Raw genomic sequence first — 13,845 nt, 5'->3', positions numbered from 1 at the left:
CACAGAAATGCTGACGCGTGGATGCCTATTGGTCCCGGTTGGTGCCACCAACCGGGACCAAAGGCCCTCCTGCCTGGGCTCCGCGCACAGGCCACGTGGAGGCCCATCTGTCTCGGTTCTGGATTGAACCGGGACTAAAGGGACATGGCATTAGTACCGACCCTTTAGTCCCGGTTCAGGAACCGGGACAAAAGGCCCTTGCGAACCGGGACAATAGGCCCTTTTTCTACTAGTGGTTGGATCTGTTAGAAGGGAGAGAGAGGATTGATGGAATAGTTGTTGTATTGCTTGAGCCTCGTTGGCATATATAGAGGAGTACAATGATCTACTTGGAGTACAAGACAAGCCAGAACAAATCCTAGTCTATCTCGTCTTTCCTAATAATCAATATAGTCAACATCCCCCCGCAGTCACAACGGTAGCGATGTAGACGGTGAGACTGGAAAAGAATCCGAAGGCAAGCCGACGGACCCCCCCCCCCCTCCCAAACACAGTCATAATGGTCGATGAATCACGGAGTCGTGGCTGGAGTGAAAACCGACGAGGTTTCTCAAGCAAGCGGTAGCCCTTTGTGCCATTTTTCGATGTAGCCGAGAGCGTAGGGTGGTGTAGCTGTGGTCGAGGTAGCCGTGCGAAGAATGTCATGGTCGACGTCGAGTCGGAGTAACTGGTGTCGAGGAAGTCGCCATGGAGCCACATGCGCAAGGAGGCGCCGAGTTAGCATGGGCGCAGTGGTGTCGAAGTAGGGGTGCGCCTAGGAGAAGACGGTGTTGACGAGGCGTCGCGCTGGGGTTGCCAAACCTGGGGATACGTCATAGACGAAGGCACGCGTCGATGTTGACGGCACAGGGCATGCATAGACGGTCGAAGACGAAGTTGATGAAGTGCCACAGCAGGCTTGCCAGGCCCGGGAACACGTCATGGACGAAGGCATGCATCGGTGTTCCCAGCACCGGGCATGCATAGATGAGGGACCTACACGAGTTGTACGCCATGTTGAAGAAGTCGAAGGGGCCAGCAGAGAAGAACTCGACGACGATTCGTCCATCGGCGCGAGGCCAATGTCACCAACGGTGGTCGGAGTAGACGAAGTGGTCGAAGTAGATGATGGCGATGCTGGCGACGGACTGCTGCTAGACGAAGACGAACGGGGTGGACGGGCGGCGGCGGTGGCCAAAGAAGAGCAGCCGTGGCGGCATGACGGCGGCGGTGGCTAGGTTAGCAGTGCAGCGTCGGTGCTCGAAGTAGGCGAAGCCCGACAGCGTGACAAAGACCAGCGCGGACGATGGCGTTCCCGCACCAATGGGAAACGGCGCGGCGCATACCACGAGAGGTCGACGCGCGATGACGGTGGAGTAGACCGCGGGCCGCGGCGCTACGGCCCGAAGGGGCGACGCAGCGGCGGCGGGTAGGTCAGGGCAACAGCGGGAAGACCTCGAGGCAGCGAAGGGGACCACGGGCCGCGGTGCTACCGCCCGAAGGGGCCGGCGCAGCGGCGGAGCGCGGGTCGGTGCAATCGCGGGGACGGCCTCGGGGCGGCGGTGGGGACCGCGTATCGCGGCACAAGGACCTGAAGGGGCGACGTAGCGCTGACGCACGAGTCGATGCAGCCGCGAGGAGAACCACGGGGCGGCGGCGCTGTGGCCCGATGGGGGGACACAGCGCCAGCCCGATGCTCGATCGGTGGAGGGGCGTGCGGTACTCGGGACGATCTTCACGGGACCTGCGGAGGCGCGCGTAACCGACGAGCCAGGTCGGTTGTGCGGCTTAGGTGAGGCGGATCGTGGCAGCGAGCGAGTGATCAAGCTGGTCACGCGCGAGGTCGGGGACGCCGCTCGGTGAAGGCGGGGTGACGGCGGAGTCCGAGATGAAGTCGGTGGTGGCGGACGGCGTAGGACGTCGTGCGGACGAGCGCACCAGCACCGGCACCCGGGCTGCCAAAGCAGCGCCGGCGGCCGGGTAGCGAGGCTCGAGCGACCAACGTAGCAGCAGGGCTCGAGCTGAGGCAGCCGACGAGCCTGACGCAGTCGGCCCGACGCAGCCGTGGACGAGGCCAGCGAGGTAAACCGCCGGGCCGCCGTGCAGACGCGGCGGAGGCGGGTGATGTGGATCGATGAGCAGGCTGGCGCGCGAGCGACGGCTATGATTGGCCGTCGCATGGCGCGAGGCCGCCAGGTCGGAGCGATGCAGGTTCCGCGGTCGGAGCAGGGCGGTGACGGCCGACGCAGGTCGACGGATGGACCGACGCGCGGATGGCGGCTGGCCTTGACGGGCCTCCTTGGCGCGTGGACGCCGGGTTGGAGGAGAGGTCAGCGGGTCGCGCCGGGGTTGGAGTAGAGGCGCACGAGGGTCGACGGACGGACCGACGCGCGGATGGCGGCTGGCCTTGACGGGCCTCCTTGGCGCGTGGACGCCCGGTCGGAGGAGAGGTCGGCGGGTCGCGCCGGGGTTGGAGTAGAGGCGCACGAGGGTCGACGGCGACGGCGGGCAACGCAAACCGATTAAGATTAGACCGGAAAAACAAAAAGAAAAACGCCGATAAAAAACGATCGGGGAGAGAGCGAAAAAACCTGAAGCTAGGGCTCAGTAAAAAGACTCTCTAGGGCAGCCAGCCAACACGGATGGCGAACGAATCCTAGGTACGGATGGCGCCGCCCCTGATGGCGGTCATGGAGGCCGACCGCCCCAGAGGCGGCGGCTAGGGTTTAGAACCCGGAAACTGATACCATGTAAGAAGGGAGAGAGAGGATTGGTGAAATAGTTGTTGTATTGCTTGAGCTTCACGGACATATATATATAGGAGTATAATGATCTAGTCTATTTCGTCTTTCCTAATAAATCAATATACTCAACAGGATCAACAAGCCTGTGATTTTTCAAAACATTATACCTAATGCGTCTCTTGTGCCATGTTTGATTCCAACTGAGCGTAATTGCTCGATTTTTATTCGTTTTTCATTCCGCACAACTTTTGTCAAACTAATCTCGAGAGTAGGCAACTTTCATGTGATTCTAAATTGTGTTTTGCTTTATGTGTCATCGAGCTTTGCTCAGCAAGAGCTTTCCCCTGCCCGAGCATTCTCTGAGGCGTCTCTGAGACCGCAAAAAACCCGAGCAGAACGACATTTCAATCTCACTAGAGCTTAACCCTTGATTCTACTGAGCTCATCCAAACCCTATAAACATTTGGTTCATATATGCTTGCCTGGTCTTAGATTTAAACAGCCACTTTATTTCCCGATGCTTCTCAGTCCTACCACTTGGGAATGAGGCGTTCTTGGATGACTTCGCTAGAGGACTCAAGATTCTAGCTCACAGCTTGATAACTTCTTGTTGGTATAGGTATATATCTTGAAAGCCGCTTCTCTCTCATCATGTTACAAGTGTCTTGTTGCTCATAATAAGAATAGTACTGCAATGCAACTACCTACATACCATCCCCTACGTGGTAGAACCATTTGGTGCATAATGTCTCAAGTGATGACATTATAGTATTGAAAATAGTTTTGCATGCGCATATTTAGTTAGCTCCCGCGTTAGTTGATCAAATAGTGTAACATTCTTTGCAAAATAGAAATTAGTGTCACATGCGTTAGGCACATCCCCACTCTCCTACTCAAGGTCAACATATCAAAGGCATGCAATTCTATTTCGTCAACTTTTCTTCTTCATGTGTTGCGATACATTGGCTTTGGTGACAAGTTTCTCGAGTGGATCTGTATGGTCTTTTCTTTTGCATCCTCGAAGGTCATGTTGAATAGAATTCCTTAAAGGTGTATGCTCCGTCACCAGGGCTTGTGGCAAGCCCCTGTCCATGCTTTTCTTCATCCTAGTCATGGAGCAGCTAAGTGCCTTGTTGATCCATAGTGAGGAGGTCAGCATGCTCGAGCTGCTACGTTGTCGAGGTATCAAGCCATGGTGCCCGCCTCTATGCTCAAGTGTTATCGATTCAATTTATAATCTATTCATGAATTGTTCCTCCTCGACCTTAATTAATCTGGCACTACATCAAGGTAACTGGTCCGTACCCTACCAATAGTGCTGCCCCTGACACATATGTGCCACTGATTCAACTCAACAATCCTGCTGGTGATGTAGGTTATCTAGAAGGAGCGCAATGCTCAAGTCTTCAATGTCCAATAATCCACGATTGGTGCCCTTAGGCAGAAGTTCAGAGATGAAGCTCCATTTGCGTTAGCCGTGATACAACATTCGTGGCTGGCATCGGGAGGGATGGGCTAGACTTTTGAAAGTGTGCTTCTAGTCCCAAACTCACATGCACATGGCATGAACAGTAAAATTCAATAAATAACAAACATTGCTCAGTGTTCTGGCTGCAAGAAAATCCTCGCGATGAAATGACATTCCTGGATATGAGGACAAAAATAATAACAATGCCAGTGCTCCAAAACGCTTTCAAAAAGAGTCCTTTTCGAGCATAGACTTTTTTCTTTTGCCAAGACCTCTGTCATTCCATCGTAAAACTTTGCACACACGTGAAATGCTTGTCCAATGACGTGCGGGCCCCACCCATACCCTGTCCCACCCATCGGTTGGTGCGCGCAAGAGGGAGACACGTGTCCCCTCGTCCAGGTGCCGCACCGGCCCACATGGCAGACAGACAAATGGCTCCAGTCAACGAGGGAGTCTTGCCCACGGGGATATAAGCGACGCTTTCGCCCACGCCTACCTGACCGCTGGTACACTGGCACGCGTCCGTCTCGCCCGCTTCGCCCCCCACCACTCCGGCAGACGGCGGCCACCGCCACCGCCGCCACCGTCGCCGTTCTGCCGCAGGCCGCCCCACCCGCGTCGATTCCGGGTGAGCGAATCCTCCCGCCGGCACCCCTCTCCTCCCCCCTCCAGCTCTGGCCGGATCCGTCCATTCTCGTGAGGTTTAGCCGATCCCGTTCGGGGTTCTGGGGCGGGATTCGTAATCGGGGCAGGCGGCCTCGACGGCGAGTTTCGCGCGCGCGCGCGGGGCGGGGGGCGGGGGTCGTGTTCTTGATTCGGCGCCGTTCAGGGAGCGGGGCGTTCGGGGGCGATTCTTGACTCCCCGCGTGGGTTTGGGTGTTCATCCGGAGAACCGCCACTCGATTCGCTCGTGTTCTAGCTGTCGTGAATCTGGTAGGGTTTGACTTGAACAGTACGGTTGTTTAGAGGGGATTTTCGCCTGGCGTCATGCGGGGAACAGGGCCATTTTGCTCTGCTTCTGTTCGAGGTGTCGTCGATTTTTGCCTGGGTTCATCTGAATGGCTCGCTCGGATATTTCTTGGGCGTTCTTGAACCTGCTGTTTGTTCTCTGTATGTCTGATTTCGTTGGTCTTTGCCGAAGGATCATAACTGTGTTTGTTTCTTGTCCGCGTAAATGTACTGTCGTAAAGAAAATAAAGTGCATGCCTGTGCGTGCTCTGTTCTAGTCTCTCTGTCCCTCTGATTTTACCCCAACCAACACTGGCTCCCATGAATGCTGTAGGTTTATTCTAGCAACAGGTTGCAGTACGGGTGTAGATTGCTCTGTCACTTTTCATGTCAGGATCCACTGTCTGATGAATCTTTCTGCTACCAAGTTGAATTCTATTTCTCTGAGCCCTGAGAAATGAAACCTTTGTTATGATGGTGCTGGACTTTGTGAGTTTGTGTTTGTTTTAACTGATAATGTTCAATTTGCTCACTGACTGGAAGCGCTGTATTGTTCACACTTTTGCAATCATTTAATCTGAAGGAAATGTGAGCGAATTAAATTCCTACAGCAGTAGCATTTTAGGCAACTTTAGACATGGCATAGTGTTGCAGCATTGCCTGTTTGCTAGATACTACATGCGTTTCTTTTTATAGCTCCTTGCTGAAACTGGACATCTTTTCCAGGACAATCATGTGTCCTCCACTTGGTACACCAACAGAAATGGACTACAGTATCAGTGATTCTTGGAGCGATGAAGAACTTGTGCGATTCTTGGCAGAGAGGAAGGCCGACGACTCCCTGCCAGAGAACGTACTTGTGGGCATGGACCTTTCTCTCATTCATCCACAGGACTCCTCTCCTGGTTAGTACCTAGTGATGCACAAGATAATAATTATGATACGTAAATGGTGCTGTAAATACTCCTGCAGTCCGAATTCGTGCTGTTATTCACTATGTTGTACTTTCTTCTGCGAGAATGATTATATTATACTTAATCCAGTTGTTTTAGATACTTTTGGATAAACTGCACATAGCTGATAACTCTCTAGCATAAAGCAGCAACTTACTACGTTGTCCAAACTTGTTAGCATGTGGTTTGCATATTTGATTTGGTGAATTCTGTGGTTGCGTGGGACTAGGTATTATTTCCCCTTTCTGAAATCCATGTGTTTGCCTTATAATCTGTGCTAATTCTAATTGATTTGCTACTAGATACATGACAAAGATAACTCATCTTACAGGGAACATATGGTACCTGAACCAGTCAGATGATCAGCAGCCCTATGGGAATGGCGAGTCAGATATTAGAAAGGCAAAAGGTGGATACTGGAAGTGCATAGATGTTCTCAGAATACCAACAAGTAAATCTACTGCTGGTGTGAAATTTAGTCTGGAGTTTTATGAAGGCGAAGCACCATCTGGTAAGAGAACTCAGTGGTTGATGCATGAATATCAGGTAGAACAGAATGATGAAGCTAATGTACCACAGGTAGCCCATTTTTCTCCCTGAACAAAAGTTACACAGATGTGCCTAGCTATCAACCAGGGTTGATGACTGATGCCTTTGATCTTCCTGACAGGAGTACAAGTCTTTGTGTACAATATTGATGCAGGGGAGCAAAAAGTTAGATACTGAAGATGAACTGCTATCTCTGAGTACTAATGCTCCTAATGATCACTTGGAATCTTATCTTCAATATCTTGCTGACATGGAAGAGCAGAATGTTGCAGTAAACTCAAAGGTATATCATAATTTCTTTGTTATACAATGTATCAATGTTTAGCATTTGCAGTACCACCTGCTCTCTGTTTGTTCTTATGCTAGGGTAAATTATGTTGTCTGGATTGTCTAAACTCTTTGCTGGTTTGTCATTATAAATTGGTAAATAGTTCCCCAGGATCCTCTTATTGTAAATCACCTGTTTATTTGAAGAATCAGTCTTGCAGATTCTTGGATTCATTCAAAAACCATACGTAAAAATGTAGCTTATCAGGGTATTCAACTTCGTGTCATTCACTTGTTACTAGTTTGAGGCAATATAAACCCGATGGTATGTCATTCATGTTAGTCTGACCTGTAATCTTGATGAATCCTTCAATTTACATATGCCAGATTGTATCTTCCAGCCAGCAAAATAGCTCTTCCAGAGAAGGGAAGGACATTTATGAAGATTATAATGCTGCAGATGGCGTAGATTTTGTGAATGCTCTTGCTAACGAGGACTACATAGAAATGAAAGATCTATTAAGCTCAGATGGCTCTGCATCGACTTCTGAATTTTCAAGTAGACGGTCTGAAGAGTACTTTGACTCTGATGCATTACTGAGAGAGCTCTTGAATGACCAAAACACAACTAGAGAAATACATCAGGACTGCAACCATAACATAGCCGGACCTACTAAATCTGATTGCGTGGTTATCAGTCCACCAGAACAAGGTAAGATGACATTTGTCTCACTTGTTTTGAATTTAAGAGGTTGCTTTAGATCCTCGTGTAGTATGTTCCCAAAACTTTGTGAGTGTAGCCACACGAAGGATCATTTGGAAACCTAGAACAGTTCAATTTTGCAACTATGAAGTCCCACTGTAATGGACCCACATGATGAATGAGTCGATGGAACTTTCAACAAAGCCAGTTTGGCAATTACAGTTAGTCCCACTGTGTGGCATTTTTCTCCTGGGAGGGCTTGGGTTGATTTGTCAATGCTATTAGTTATTGAGATTATAACAGTAATATGTAACTGGATGTTCGTTAACTCTAGTCTAGACAGTTACAGTACTATAGATAAGACCCTCTGTTTTTTCTTTTCCCTGTCTGTACAATAGTTTGCTGATAAGTGATTTTTTTTTTGCGTGGATGCTGATATGTGAAGTTAATGCATCTGTTCTTACAGGGTTGGTTCACAACCATGATAATGGTGCCATGGTGGCTGGAACATCACTGGAAAAGGCAGCGTCAGATTCTGAAAGAGATCAACATTCGAGCGATCAGTGTCTGGATCACCATCCTCCTGCGTCTTCCTGTTCTCAAAACAGCCATGTAGAACAAAGCCATTCAAATAGTTCTAGCAGCTCGCATGGAAGCACCACGTCTCCCCAGAGAAGTCGATCTATCGGTAAACTTGGAAAGATAGGAAAGAAGTACTGCTGCTTGGGATCATTCTAGTCCCCTGCATATAGCATTTCATCGATTTTGTACAGGATGGGACATAGGCAAGTCAAGTTTTCCTCTTGAGCTGTGTAACATAGGATATACCATGCCATGGTATTCGGACCTTGACCCTGTCACCTGAACAAACTGTTGATAGATCTTCTGGCAGAACGAGGGCACGTTCCGAAGCAGCATGAGAAAGCACTTCATATAGTGTGAGGCACTATGTCCTGACACTGATGATTCTGTTGAACCGAGTTGAGGCTCTTATATCGTTTGATCGATAATATGCCAGTTCTGTTATCGATTCTTATCTTTGTTCAGTACAATGAGTTCAGTTGTGGTTTCCAACTCTCACCAGCCCCTCATTTGTGAATTCTATTGTAAAATTCTGTGCAATGTAATTTCACCTTTTAGCAAGTGATACTAACTGATAAATACTTTGCAATCTTCTGTTCTGGTGAAAGGTAATTAGTCGACATGTCAGAATGAGAACTGAAGGTCGGTAATTAGTCGGTTTCAGCAGGAATCATTGCGTCCTGAATTTGTTAGCTCTATGGAGCCAGCAACCTGGTAAATTTGCGATGTGACTGCTTTACTCCTGGGATGGGATGCTGTCGTGCTGGCCCTAGATGCGCTGGTGGTGGGCCGTGCCATGCCGATGATGCTGGCACGGTAAAGAAAATCTCTGTTTTGTTTCCTGCAGGTCCTAGTGGTGCCACATAGTCACCTCCAAAAAGACTAAAAGGTGTTGTGTATTAATTCAGAAATAGACCTGTCATTACAACCGTGCAAAGGTGGGCTCCATAGGCAGGTCGGCATTGAACCTAGCAACATGCTCAATCTTACAATCATGCAAATATTAGTTTTATTTGAAAACCCCGTGGTTTAATTTGCCTGAATTCTGGCCTTGAACCTATGTTTTTTTTTTTGGCATTTGGACAATACTGAAGGGGAAGCTTGGCGCAGCGGTAATGCTGTTGCCTTGTGGTTTACGTCACGGGTTTGAATTCTGAAAACAACCTCTTGCAGAAATGCAGGGAAACATTGCGTACTACAGACCCAAAGTGGTTGGACACTTCCCCAAACCCTGGGCAAGCAGGAGCTATGTGCACCCGGCTGTCCTGCTATGCCTAGCCTACTGGTGGAGAGACATAGCCATCTTGTGGTTTGTCAACGTCTTGGGAATAAGATCTTGACTTACCCATAGATATGTTCATCCTTGGACCTTGAAGCTTGATGTAATGAAAGACCAAACAAAAATGGTGGTTGATTATCCAATTCAGCATGAAACCGAGTCCCGACACTTCCTAATCCTAACATATCGACATGCCATGTGTTCAGTTGCGTTGCTAGAGGAACACCTTGCAGGCTACTTCCTAAATGTCCTAGAGCATGTAACATCTTGCTCCTAAATAAGAAAAGAGGTGTGTCCATCTTGATGTTCTTTAGATTCTAAAGAAGAGAGGGCAATGTTTTTGTTCCAGTGTTGTGCTCTTAAATAAGAGGATCGATGCATATGATTCAACACAGTTCAACAACCATCCATACCAATTTGTAACCATGTGCAGTGCTGACATGCCGTCTTGGCTTGCACATGGATCATTAGATATGGTGCAAACAGACTATAGTACCAGAAATGGAAATATCTACTGTGTAAACCTGCAAACAAATTCATGTATGTCCTAGATATACAAGAGGTTTGAAGGATCACGAAACTTAAAAGCTGAGGTACTTGCAACCCAAAAGCATGAATCGGAATCTGCAACCCAAAAGCACAACTCAGGCTGTGTTTGATAGCAAAGTATTATATAAACCAAAGTATCGAAAACTACAGTAATTTTGCTTGTAGGTGTGAGATACCATAGTTTTATCAAAACAGAGTATTTTGCAGTATTCACAATACATAAAACCTGTTTGGTTGTTGCCGCATAACGCTGTAAATTTTGTTGTTTAGCCGTTGTGTTTAAGCACTCAGCAGCTCTGTTTTTAAAAAAGAGGTTTGGGGTTCTTGTTTTTATGCAGAGAAAAAACTACAGTTTGCCCAATACTACAATATTAAAAGCACAGTTGTTAGGGACAACCAAACAGCTTATTGTAAATAAAATCATGGTAATCTCAAAAACTGTAGTATTCTCAAAATACTTAGAAAATACTTTGCTATCAAACAGGGCCTCAGTTTCATCAGGAATATAATGATTACTGGGTCTTGAACCAGTTATACTCTATGGACTTAACAACTTGGTAAATTTGTGATGTCAGTGCTTTACTGCCACCTTATGCATCTCGTCTAGTATGGTTGGTAGAATTGAGCCACCTATTAGTCATTCTGGTGTGTATTTGTGTATTTGTTAATAGTCCCTCTATTTTACCAGTGAGTGAGATACTTGAACGTAAAAGAGAATCGTTCATCACAGGGCTAAATTTTGCATGTCAGTTCTACATAACAAATAAATAAAAACATATAGAAGACTGTATGTACTTTTTTCTCTCCTTAATTCAGGCCCCACCGACCCCACTCACCAGGAAACAGGTAGAGCAGTTGTGAGGTTGCAATCAGGGCTTCCTAATTCCTACAAATGGCTACTGTATAGCTCTTGGGTCGCCACCAGGTGGGACACTGTCGTGTAGACTCTTTTGTTCTTGATGGTAAATTATGCTACTTTGCTATCATTTTGTCATATGATATATTATCAAAATATTGCCACTGAAAATAACAGCTTGTCCTATTGTTGTTGCGATTTTTGTGCACAAAAGTTTGCATCTATGATGTCATTAGTATAACATGCCAAAGAGAACAATAAAGAACTGGTGTAACTTTGTTACTAAAAATCTGAGACTTCCTTAGTCGTCAAACCCATCGCATTCTACCATAACCGTCTACTGTAGAATACCACAAAGGTGCCAAGAAGAAGCAAAGGACCTCCAAGCACTATACTCGACATGATGACCGTAGAGATTTTTATCATTCGGGAAGGAGGATGTTATTATTGAAAACATCATCTACATTGGAAGATACAAAAGGTGGACCATGACCTAGCTACAAATGACTTCCTATTATAAAGAACATACATACTTAATATTATGGGCGTCCAAGATTTATCCATATCCTGCATGGTGAAATTCCACTAGTGCAGAACCGGGCTTTAGCGCCGGTTCGTAAGGGCGTTTAGTGCCGGTTCTACAACCGGCACTAAAGAGTGGAGACTAAAGCCTCCCTCCCCCCTTACTACCGGTTCGGCACGAACCCGCGCTAAAGTGCCACCACGTGGCACGAGCCAGGCCCGGGTGCTGGTAGATAATTAGTACCGGTTGGTAACACCAACCGATACTAAAATGTTTAGGAGGATTTTGGTTTTATTTTTTATTTTTTCATTAATTTAGTGTTTTCCATTTAATTCTTTTTTGTTTGCTGGTATTTTATGATACTACATATTGTACACGTTATGCATATATATAAATAGATTTTCTCGTAGAACCGATCATATATATCATCCAATGTCTCAGAATCACCATTAATTATTCACACATACACATGTATATATATATATATATATATATATATATATATATATATATATATATATATATATATATATATATATAATTTCTCCTACATGTTGCCTTGTTGCCTTCGGAGCATGATCACAAGTGGTTTATGGGGCGGTAGCGGGTAATAGTATTCTCCTTTGGGATCTATGACCTGATCGAGCAAAAATCCTGCTATTTCCTCTTGAAGTACTAGTATGCGCTCTGTTTCTAGAAGCTTCTCCCGCACCTCTTTGAACTGTTAAGAAGAAGATCAATATGCATGTGTATTAGTTGTGTGACTAGATATCGATAATGATGTAAATGTTGTGAATAATGTTCTGGCAAACGTACCCATTCCTGTCTATCAGATTTGCTCCTTTCGGACGCCATCATGCGAATGTTCTCGCAAACGTAGTATGCACATAGATCAGTCCCCGGAGCCTGCTTCAGGGCCTTTACGAGAATGGAATTTAATCAGATAATAATTAATCAAGCATGATAATTAATTAATGGTACTAAAACAAGAATTAAAGAGATGGTAAGCTAGCTGGTAATACTTAATTACTTACCTTGGGTCGAAACCAAAACAGTTTTTTGTCGCCATTTGCTTGGAGTCACCTTGATGAACTTTGCCCAAGCCCTGCCCGCCAGCAAAGTGGTTATTAAATAGTTGATATCAGGAAATAAAGAACTAATTAAATAGGCCAAGATATAGTTAATAGTGATTGAAATTACCTGCCGACTATCCCCTTCACGATGGTGAAGTCACTTTCTTTCTTAAGTAGTGAGTCCAATACTTCAACTGTTCCTTTATCAACTTTAAAGACTAACAAGATCCAGTGGTAACTGCATGCGCAAATGTTTGCTTGTCTTAATTAAGCGGGCATGTGCACAACACTAATCAATTAGCCTAAACCCTATACACTTAATTATTAACATCTAGCTAGCTAGTAAGCAAAAACAGAATATGTACTACAAGACAGTGTGACTCACAGGAAGTTATAAGGAAGTAGTATATCTTCATTGCTATTAAGGCGCTTGAAGAACTCTAGCATGCTTTCCTCTAAACTTGCTCGACAAGTTGGAATTTGCCATGTGTATTCATAACGGTATTTGGGTCAATGAACCCAATGCCATAGCGTCCAGATTTTTTCATTTCATACATATTTATCCTGCATTATGCCACAGAAAAGAATATATAGTGAGGATAATTACATGTAATGATTGATCAAAATGATCACTACAGTTAGCTTGAGACTTAAATTACAGAAAGAAATCACTTACAGACAATAGTAATTGATGAGAGATTTGTCGAGTGCATCTTGATTGTATAACTAAAATAGTTCTGAATACTCAACGGACAAAGCTTTCTCATGGAAATAATGCTCCTCCTTGACATTCACCATGAGGGATCTTGATTGGAAATCTTGCTAATGTTCATGTACGATTGATGCAATTCATACATTCTCGTTGGAAGGTTCTTGACCTCCTTGGGCTTGACCAAAGGTTGGCCCAGGATATATTTCCGTTTTATTTCCACCTCTCTAAGAGAAGACATGGGCTCGATCTCGAGGAGTTGTCCAACACTGATATCGAGAATTTTAGCCTGCCTTATATGCTCCTCGGTTATTACCAGATTGTTCAGCTGGGGAACAGTTTGCCCACAATAATACAGGGCACGCGTACTCTCATGTGTTGTTGGCACAACAAGCGGGGGATCGATTGCGCCGCCTGTTCTCCCAGTTGGGCAACGGTTTTCCCGCATTTTTTGCCAGCTGCTTGTTGGCTCGAGCTCGCTTTCCTTCTATAGTCGTGCTCGATGTGCCTTCCTGATTTGGCACTCATAGTCTGAGTCAACAGGCTTGTGAGCTGGTGGTCTAGCCATACGAATGAAGTGGTCAATCTTTTCCCCAGGCACTTTCTCCCTTGGCGGCGGTGCCGATTTCGGTCCAAAATAGGCGTCCACTTAGGCCTTAA

The 13,845-nt window shown here is 46.3% G+C and overlaps 1 protein-coding gene across 1 annotated transcript; it reads left to right on the top strand.

The window, feature by feature from the left end:
* Positions 1 to 4,696: 4,696 nt before the first annotated feature.
* Positions 4,697 to 8,775, top strand: LOC119352940 (NAC domain-containing protein 35-like). Its single transcript, XM_037619529.1, has 6 exons — positions 4,697 to 4,822; positions 5,869 to 6,047; positions 6,427 to 6,674; positions 6,766 to 6,927; positions 7,299 to 7,623; positions 8,081 to 8,775. The coding sequence occupies exons 2-6, from the start codon at positions 5,876 to 5,878 to the stop codon at positions 8,350 to 8,352; spliced, it is 1,179 nt and encodes a 392-aa protein (XP_037475426.1). The 5' UTR covers positions 4,697 to 4,822; positions 5,869 to 5,875; the 3' UTR covers positions 8,353 to 8,775.
* Positions 8,776 to 13,845: the final 5,070 nt, after the last annotated feature.

Source organism: Triticum dicoccoides, chromosome 2A (assembly GCF_002162155.2).
Source record: "Triticum dicoccoides isolate Atlit2015 ecotype Zavitan chromosome 2A, WEW_v2.0, whole genome shotgun sequence".
In the NCBI taxonomy this organism is placed as follows: Eukaryota; Viridiplantae; Streptophyta; class Magnoliopsida; order Poales; family Poaceae; genus Triticum; species Triticum dicoccoides.
This window is presented reverse-complemented; position numbering and strand designations above follow the sequence as displayed.

Coding starts and splice junctions, on each gene's coding strand:
- LOC119352940 (XM_037619529.1), top strand. CDS start 5,876: ATGTGTCCTCCACTTGGTACACCAACAGAAATGGACTACAGTATCAGT. Junction 6,048..6,426: donor TCCACAGGACTCCTCTCCTG/GTTAGTACCTAG, acceptor CTCATCTTACAG/GGAACATATGGTACCTGAAC. Junction 6,928..7,298: donor ATGTTGCAGTAAACTCAAAG/GTATATCATAAT, acceptor TACATATGCCAG/ATTGTATCTTCCAGCCAGCA.